This window comes from Mesoplodon mirus (genome assembly GCF_964341445.2).
Source record: "Mesoplodon mirus genome assembly, chromosome: 18".
NCBI classification, from domain to species: domain Eukaryota; kingdom Metazoa; phylum Chordata; class Mammalia; order Artiodactyla; family Ziphiidae; genus Mesoplodon; species Mesoplodon mirus.
In genome coordinates, this window is record NC_138994.1 from 13810912 (window position 1) to 13820388 (window position 9477).

Consider the following 9477-nt stretch of genomic DNA (forward strand, 5'->3'; position numbering starts at 1 on the left):
TTCCTCCAAGCCCCCCACCAGGCCCCCACTGATCTTGGGCAGGATGCCAGCTCTGCTCCCAGATTTTGTACTTAACTGGTTTGTGATCGTCATGAGTTCTATGCCCCCCAGATTAGGAGGCCAGGTCAGGCTCACACAGCTGGTATTTTAAGACCGGGGCTCAGCGCTGGGCAGGAAGATGTGAGTCTCATCCTGGCTGGATGGGCTCCCTCTGCCCCAACACACACACACGGGGCCTATGAGCCAGGTGACCTCCAAGGCCGGAGCCCAGGAGTCAGCTCTAGGTCAGCTGGGTTTCAAAGCACGGCCTCCCTAGGTCCAGGGATGAACTTTTACAACGAAAAAGGCATGTTGGTTGGTACGTGAAATCTCACTCGTTGACAGCGAGAGGATGAGGCTCTCCTCCCCAACTCTTGGGTTGTTCCACACGAGGGTACCCCTTGCCCAGGGCAGGAGGAGGGTGGTCATGACCTTCCCATCCTGGGAACGGGTGTATCCCAGGAAGCTGGGCCGCACACACCCGTGGGCAGGTTCTCCAAGCGCTCACCAGGGGCGGTTGACGCCCCACGGCCCACCACACAGCGCCCAGTGGTGAAACCGTTAAAGAGACGAGGCAGGGCACTGCCATGGGCAGCTTCCCAGGCCGCCCCAAGCTCTGGGCCCTGGGAGGCAGAGGGAAAGGGGAGGTGTCCACCCTGCTGGTGGGGTCTGGAGAGGCTGCCCCTCCACACCCTCCCCCGGCCTGGGACCCACTGCTGCAGAGGGACGGGTCACTCACAGGCAGGAGAGGCCGGACCTCCTTCCCCTCCTCAATCAGAACTGCCCCTAGGACCGGGGTGGGGCCCAGCAGCCAGAGTGGCGCTGGAAAGGTCGGCTTCTGGCAAAATCCCCCAAATCAGCTGGCACAGAGCCCCCTCCTGGCTGAGGCGTGCATGCACCTGGCAAGCAAGACTGTCCACTGAAAGCCTGCGTTTCTAGCTCCTCTTGAAGAACTCCAGACCTGGCAACTTGGCCACATCCCACCATACCCTCTGGGTGGAGGGTGTGGAGGCCCCCCTTAGGTGGGACACCCACTTGTCTGTCCTTGCTGTTGCCTGCTCGCTCCCTGGGGCATCTGGCTTCCTACCTAGACATCAGGACTCCAAACCAGACCCCCACACCCCAGAGGCACCAAGCTGCACACCCTTCCAGCCACCAGCCGCGGGAGCCACACAAAACCCCTTGAAAAATGAGAAACCACCAGCACCCCTTCTAAGGGAGGTGGGGCCAGAGTACCGCCCTGCACCTTGCTGCGTGCAGTTGCCCACAGGTGACTGACTGCCTTCTACCCACAGCCGGGCAGGGCTAGAACCTCACTGGCTCCTGAGGCCCCAGCCCCTGTGTGGCACTGACCAGCCAGGTGCCAAGTGCCCCGGGAGAGTCAAGGTACTGTGTTCCAGGGACCTGAGGGAGAAGCCACACCAACCCGCCCTTCCACGGACCCCAGTCCACAAGGCAGCAGGCTGTGTGGGTGTCAACTTTAATATGGGGCTGGCCTGTCTGGGGGCTAAGAGGGTCCCCTTTGTCTTCTTGTTGGGAGTGAAATCTCAGGGAGATTGTCTAATTCCAAAACGAACCGTGAACTAGGGAAGTCACTTCCATCCTTCCCAGTCTCCAACTGGCTGCTAACAGCTCGAAGCTGGCAGCTCGGGGACCCGCAGCCACACCGGCCGGCTATCCTTGAATGTCTGTCAGCAGGACTGGGCCTCTGTACGGCCCCAGGAGTGATGGGGTGGGCAGACCTCCTAGAGTCATCAAAATCCAGCAGGGATGCACCCCTCCTGGTCCACCACCCACAAACGCCGACATGGAAGCAGAGAGGTTACCGCCCCCAAGTCTACATGGAAACTGGGCAGGTCGGGGAGCCAGGCCAAGGGAGGGCCCCCTTAGCCAAAGCCCTGCCAGCTAATGGGAGCAGCAGGAAGAAGGGAAAGGGAAGGGTGGGGAGGCCAGGTCTGAGGTGCCTTCCACAGAAGACAGGGTGGCGGAGACACTGGCCCATGGAGCCGCGCGACCCGGGATGGGAGGTGTGACCAGCACCAGGAGCGTTGGACCTGGCCGTGGCCCGTGGGAACCACAGCTGCAGAAGCTGCGTTTGGCTGGAGAGTTTGAATGTTGCCATTTAATCCAGAAACGAGAGCAAGACAGCAGCGCCAGGGAAACGCCCCGTAGTCATCCTGATCAGGAGCCCTGTGTGTGCTGTGCTGCTCCGTCAGCTCCCGGCCCACCTGGCCCGGCGCCAGCCTCCTGGGAGCCCGGCCAGGGCCGGACACGCACCCAAACTCTGTGGGCCCCAGTCCTCTGGAATCCCCGTGAGTCCCACACAAGTTACGAGGCTGCCACCACTTCCGCCTGTCGGGGCCTGGCCTTGACGGGGACTTTCTCTGTGGAGGAAACATAGAGATGTCTGTCGCGTACAGAAGACCCCAGAGGCGGGAACTTCCCGAAAAGGACAAGAGGCAGCAAGGAGCCAGGTCAGGGCTTCGCACTCTGGGAAGAAAGGGCACAGCTCTGAGAAAGGCGAGTTACACACAGAAGCCGGGAGGGATGACAAACAGCAGGCACTGGGCACAAGCACTCAGGACAGCACGGCAGGCGGGCGTGCACCCCTACCCACGGACCCTGGAAAGGAGGTCAAGAAGCAGCAAGGGAGCAGGAAGAACTGAGGAGGAATCACAAAAGACGAGTCCAGGCGGATAGAGAATTTCTGAAGGCGTGTTAAGCGATGCCGCGGGGAAGGTCGTCCCAGTGATGTTTAGAGGACGGCTGGTCCTGGGTTGGACCCAGAAGAGCCTGCACAGCTAAACTGGCCCTTTCCCAACTCTAACTTTGGGATTCGCCTCTCTGAACGGGGTTTGGCTCTTACAAGATTACCGAAACTGCTCAGAAGCCTGGGCTCAACCCCAGGGCGAGGCCCGCACTCTGCCTGAGCTGGTGCCAGCAAGCACGCCCACCAAGCAGGGGGTTGGGGCCCGACTCTCACCAAGCAGGAAGGGCAGGGCCCAGGGGCCAGGATATTTGCTTTGCTCTAGAACGCACGGTTCCCCAGAGGACATAACGAGGAGGGTACCTGGGATCTTTTCAGGAAGGGGCTCTGAAGGAACCTCTGGCAACTCTATCTGTTCCTGCAAGAAACAGAGGATAAAGGCTGTGAGATACAATCACCTTGTCCTTCTCTTGGAGAGAACAGCATCCCGTTCACTTAGCCGCTCTCAGCGGGATTTAAATAGGACACAAATCCTCCAGCACACAAGCCCAGGGTGCAACCTCCCTGGCTTCTGGCATCTCTGCAACTCATATCACCGGGGGAACAGTGACCACAAAAGGTGGCTGCTCTCAACGACCCAGAGCCTGATGGGCTCCCAACCCAAAGTACCATTCCGAGTCTGAGACAAGGGCTTTGAAACAGGCACCCATGCAGGTCAGGGGCCCCAGTGGCGCCTCTGCCTCAGGTGGTGGTACCGGGGGCCACCTGTTGTTCCAGCGACTGCTGGTCTACCTCTCAGGCCTTGGGAGGAAGTAAATCAGCAGGCAGGTGCACATAGGGCCCCCAGGCAGCGAGCAGCAGTGTTAAGGACCTGCTTGCCTGACCTGGCCTATGGCTGGGGGGTGGCAGGCTGGTGGGCACAGTGTGAATTCGGCTTGCTTAGGCAGGGGCCCACAGAGATGGAGACGCCCTCCATCAGGGAACAAACACAGACTCAGGGCCTGAAGTGATGGTTGGCTGGTTAGAGGCCTCTGGGCCAACACATGGAGGCCCCGTGTGTGACAGCGAGTGACCGGCCACAAGAGGGAAAAAGCCCCCATTTGATCTAAAACCCACACACTGCCCACTGGGGAGGAAAGGGCTGAGGGAGCTAGGAGGGTTGGCATTCCGCTCTGTCCTGGCACCTGGTTTGCTCTGAGGCCTGCAACACCTGGGTGGACAACCTGCAAAATGTTCTTTCCAGGCCAGTCCTGCCCTGCAGTCAGCCAGGTGGATGGGGAGAAGGGACCTCAGTTTAGCACAAATGCCAGTTGTTTTAGGGAAGAAAACCAGCTGCAGAACCAGGGCTGTGTACTCAAGTGAAACCTGACACAGCTGCTCACCGAGGCCAGTGAGCAGAGTGCCCCTGGGGGGGTCCCTACACCTGGGCCTGTGTCAGTGCCGGGGGTCCTGTTACCTGAGTTATTGCGTCCAGCTCCTCCAGGATGGCGTCTTCGTCCTCCTGAGTAAAGCTTCCTGCCAACAGCTCATCTATTTGCTGCAAAAGGAGGAGCAGAGGTGAGGAGCATGGCTGGGCTGGGCTGGGGGAAAGGTGGGCCCTTGTGGAGGAAGGAGACAGCCCCAGCTCAAGGCTCCTCTCACTCGAAAGAAGGAAGGCAGCCCCCACGTGGTGCAGGAAGGCCTGGCCCTTGAAGGCGGCGCAGGACGTTCAGCGAGTTGGCCACTGTCCTCGCTGGCTGCCAGATGGCGGGCCCCGTGGTGCGGCAACACCTACCCGCTGGTACTCCACAGCCTCCTGCGTCTCGTCCAGTATCCGCTCCACCTCTTCTATGGACATCACCTGATCGGTTACAAGTTTTTAAGTCTTGTCAGTGAAGCACGTAACAGAACCCCCTACACGAAGGCCACCTGCATTGGCAGGGCACACGGCCTAGCCCCACTGTTCCTGTTTAAATGAAGCCACGCCAAGCGGGATATAACACATCTTTGGTTATTTCTGTGCCAGGCAGGGCCCATCCACAGAGGCATGGAGCTGTCAGACAGTCTTTTCAGAAACCTCAACTGACCTCCTTGGACTCCTCCTGGCCCTTCTGGCACCCAAATCAACCCTAGTGGTAGTCAAAAGTATAAAAATTTTTCTCTGGCCAGGTGACTTGATTTCTTTGGGGTTCAAAGCAGCACCTTTGCTTGACTGGTCACCACCACACTGGACAGTCAGAAAGGCAGTGTAACCTCAGCTCTCTGCCCAGCCCCACTGCCATCCACTCATCAGGAATGAGACGGGGTGGGCACTGGGGCACACCATCTCTGCGCCTCACCTCGCCTTTCGCCATCCACCTCTGTGCTGTTTCTTGAAATGAAGCTGTGTTCACCTCCTCCGGGAAGTCCTCCAGATTAGTTCACCACACCCCTCCCCCACTAAAACCAGACTGTCCCTCTAGTCACTTTAGCATCTCTGGACACAACGTATAGTTTGGGTCCCTATTCTCAGGTCAATATCCCTGAGTTTGTACCACTAGACTGTCACCCTCTCCTGTCACCCTCTCCTGGTAGTGACTGGCTTTCCCTCATGCCCGAAGGCCTGCGTTCAGGTGTGGCCTCAGGGACTACCCCTCTCCTTGTTCCACTGGCTGCCCCTCCTCTCTGTCCCCAGTCCTGCAAGACTTACCTGGTGCATCTTATTCAGACATTCATTTCCAAACTGCAGCCCCTCGATCACCTTCATTTCAATCTGGGTGAACTCAATACTCTGGACCTGAGAAAGAAACCCGTGTGGTCAGGGGCCCACCTTCTCTGCCGCCTCATGCAGACCATGGAAGGGAGTTAGGATCACACTATCACTGACAAAGACTGCTGGGCCTCAGAGCAAACTGTCTCTGCCTTCCTCCTCCTTCTATCCTTTCCCGCTGCCCTGACCAATACTTGGGCGGGACTGAGAGGGCCTGGGAGGAATCGCAAAGTAGACTGCTTATAACCAGCAGCTCTGTTAGCAAAAGAGCAGAACTAGAGCTCTGGGTCCTGAAACTGGATCACTTCGGGAGCCTCCTGCAGATCCCAACACCTCTTCAGTCACTGGGGCAGACTCCCCGCCCACCCCACCACCCAGAAGTGGCCTAGCCCCCCAGCCACGATCCTGCAAGAGCCAACCTGCCCCAGCCGCTTAGGACCGTCAGGCTCCCATCAAAGATTCTCCTCCACCTCCAGGCCTGACCCATTCCATAGCCTCGGGCTGAGAGGTCCAGGAGAGGAAAATGATAGGTTTCAGTCATCTGAGGGGACTCTGGTGCCTACACGGTCCATGCCCACCCCCCCCCCCGACCCCTACTAGGCCTACCATGGTCTCCAGGCTGGTGATCTGGTTTTCTGTCTTGTCCAGGAGCTGCTCCCGGTATCGCTTCTTCTTGAGCAGCAGCTTGGCCCGTCTGCAGAGGGAACCCGAGCACTGACCCAGCAGCCATGGCCATCAGCTGCCCTGGCCTGGCACTGACCAGCCTCCTGGCCTAGCCCACCTCTGCTCCAGGCCGATGGGGGACAGAACCCCTCTCCCAAAGACTGGCCCCCAGCCCCACTCACTCCTTCCTGCCGTCACGCAGGAGCTGCCGGGCGATCTCCCGCTCCCGCTCCAGCTGCTGGGTGATCCTCTTCTGGTACTGCTTCAGCTTATCCCGCTGCTGCTTCAGTTGCTGCCGGGAAAGCAGGCCTTGTGTCAACACCAAGCCGCCGCAGGGGGCGCTGGACACTCACCGGGCTACCCAGTGTCCAGGAGAGCCAGCACAGAGGCTGCTGGGGTCACTGAAGGGCCCCCCACAGGCCAGGCTGCCCCAACTGCCACCAATGGAAGCACATCCTCTGAAACTGAGTTCTCCATGGGGACAAGTTTGCCCCCCAGGGCACGAGGGGCACTATCTGGAGACATCCCTGGCTGTCACACTGGGGATGCCACCGGCATCTAGGAGGTGGAGGCCAGGGATACAGCTCAATATCCTACAAAACCCCAAGATCTCCCCCACCCCAGACAGAGAGCCAGTCCTAATGTCCTCAGCACCGGTGTGGAGGGCATGCTCTCACCGCCGTCATGGCACGGCATCACCGTCATGGCAGGGCATCGCCATCAGTGAGGAGTGTGAGCGCTGGTCAGGGAGTGTGGCCAGCACCTCCAAGGTGAAGAGACGACACAGAAGTCGCTGGTGACAGTCACCCGAGTGCCACCATCCCAGCCCAGCCATGGCTGGAGACTGGGGCCTTCCCTCCCAGCTTCACTCCTCTGTGGACTTCAGCCATTTGCCATCAGCTCCCCTGCTCTTGTCACTTATCACCATATATGAGTGGACAACAGATGGTGCACTGAGGTGAGGTTCACGTGACCGTGCCAATCACCTAGGACCCCAGTGTCCCAAAAAGGATGCAAGCCCATTTACACGCCTTAGTCTCTCCTTCCCTATTTTAAGCCATTTACATTTCTTCCAAATTTCATCATTTCAGGTAACGCTATGGTGAGCATCTGCAAGCACAAGGCACTTCTCAGATAGAAGATTATGTCTTCAGGGTCGGTTATGGGTAGTGGGTTAACTGGGTCAAAGGTGTGCACATCTTTAAAACTCAACATGGTGAGAAATTAGCCCCCAGTGTAGACGTGGTCAGTCTGTCTCAAGTGGCCGCTCCCCAGTTCCCTCCACAACTCCATTCTCTTCAGAGGCCGTCTGCCCCAGCGCACCCCATGGCCGGTGGGCCAGGCTCGGCGACAGCCGCACGTCCTGTCCCTGCTGCCGTGAGAGGCGCCCGCCATCCCACCCCGTGGCCAGCCTACCCGCTGACAAGGTACGACCAGGAAACAGTGAGACGCGGGCACCGCCTCCCGGGACCCGAGGCACAGCTCAATTGCCGCACCGGGACCGCCTACACCCGCAGCGACCGGATTCTCTCAGACTCGCTGGGAACCGGACCTGGACACGCTCCCCACCGGGAGCCCACCACTCACCGCCCCAGACGGGCTCCGAGGCTGCGGCCCCGGCGTGGGGCTGGGCGGCCGGAGGGGCCGAAGCCCGGGGCGAGAGCGGAAACGGAGCCGGTAGCCGCCGTGCCTCGGTTTCCCCGCCCGGCCCAAGTGTCCCCGGCCCGCGTCCACCCGCCTGCGGGGCCCGGCGTCTAACCAGGATGGCCTTGTCCTGCTCCGTCACCCGGCTCTGCTGCTTCTTACGGCCGAACAGGTTGCCCATGGCGGCCGGCGCGGCCCGGCCCGCCGCCCAGCCCGGTCGGCTCCGCACGTCGCGGCCACCGTAGTTCGGACCCAACCCACCCCGCTACGGCGGCCGCGCGGGGCCAAGCGCCGCAGAACGCGGAACGCGGCTGTCCGCAGACGGAGGCCCCTCCCCGAGAAGCTGCCGGGGTTCTGGGGCCCTGGATCGCGTGGTTCACGTGCATTTCCAGAACTCCTCACCTGCGCGGACTTCAAGACTAAAAGTTCCATCTCCCACTGCGGTGGGACCCTCGCAGGGTGACAGCGTATACCGTTTCCCGGGCGGTCAGAAATCTTGTTCACAAGTCACTGCCCCGCCGGCTCGGACCACAAAATGCTGCGTTTAGTGATGTTACAACCCTGGGCGTCAGAGTGTCCGCTGAATCGCGCCTTGGGCAGCATGCTCCACACGCTCTGTCGTCCGGGCCAGTGACTAGTCCCCGGAGGAGCCCACCTCTGGTTCCGTGGGTCCGGGCAGAAGCCCCCACGGGGCATCGGGGATATAGGGCGGGGCGCCACGTACACCTGCAGCCTTGGCTCCCACCCGTGTGTCCTGGCTGGGGTGGGGGTCATAGGATGGCACCCAGCCTTGTTTGGTCTCCCCAACTGATCCCGCAGCCCAGTCTGCATGGGCCCCGCCACCTTTCTAGCAGCCCAGCAGCTCCTGGGCGGTGGGGTCATGATAAGATGGGGCGTCCCATGGCATGAGTCCAGCGCTCACCCCTTTCTGTGAAATGAACTCCTTGATCAGAAGCAGTGCTGCGAGGCCACCACGATGGGCCTCTCAGTCCACAACAGTGTCGCTGGCAGAAGCCCCCTGGGCGAGGGGGGAGGCAAATCTGTATCCAGAGTGTCTATTCCCGTGAGGACATGTCACTGCCCCCCGAGGGAAGAGTCCTGATTAGCTAATCTGCTGTTGGGCAGCTGGCTGGTCCCACAGGTAATAGTGCCATCTGGGGGGCTCAGTGCTCTTGACCCACTGGGCCCTCAGCAGCGGTGGCCAGGTGAGCCTCAGTGAGGGGAAGTCCATGTAACTGAGTCCCGTAGAGCCTCCATCCCTGCCCACATGGTCACTTTGTCCATAGGCCCACTGACCGAGCGCTGGGGGCCTGGGAAAAGCTGTTGGCTCATGTCCAGAGAGTGTGCACGGCATCCACCTGGCCATGGAGAGCCCCCTGGGCAGAGGGTGCTCTTTCGTGAGCCTTCCCTGGGACACAAATGTCTTGTGTCCACTCTGAGAAGTCCATCCACATCTCTCCCCCAGATTTCCTGTGACCAATCTTCCAATCCTGTTTCTTCCAAGTCCCTGCCCGTTCAGCCAAACCTTAGCAGCTGCCTGTGGTTCGATACAGACGTAACTTCTTGCCATCCCTCACTGCACACGTACAGGCACGACTCCGAGATACTGAGGGTTCTGATCCAGACCACTGCAATAAAGCAAATATTGCAATATTTCACAGGAATTTCTTGCTCTCCCAGTGTATACAAAAGTTAT

At 59.9% G+C, this 9477-nt stretch overlaps 1 protein-coding gene across 1 annotated transcript; it reads right to left on the reverse strand.

Annotated features, from left to right (window-relative positions):
- Positions 1 to 2146: 2146 nt before the first annotated feature.
- Positions 2147 to 8027, reverse strand: CHMP6 (charged multivesicular body protein 6). The gene is made up of 8 exons (XM_082603746.1): positions 7897 to 8027; positions 6320 to 6429; positions 6081 to 6168; positions 5415 to 5501; positions 4521 to 4586; positions 4203 to 4283; positions 3110 to 3164; positions 2147 to 2423 (listed from the first exon to the last, which is right to left on the reverse strand). The coding sequence occupies exons 1-8, from the start codon at positions 7960 to 7962 to the stop codon at positions 2368 to 2370; spliced, it is 609 nt and encodes a 202-aa protein (XP_082459872.1). The 5' UTR covers positions 7963 to 8027; the 3' UTR covers positions 2147 to 2367.
- Between the last annotated feature and the right edge of the window lie 1450 nt (positions 8028 to 9477).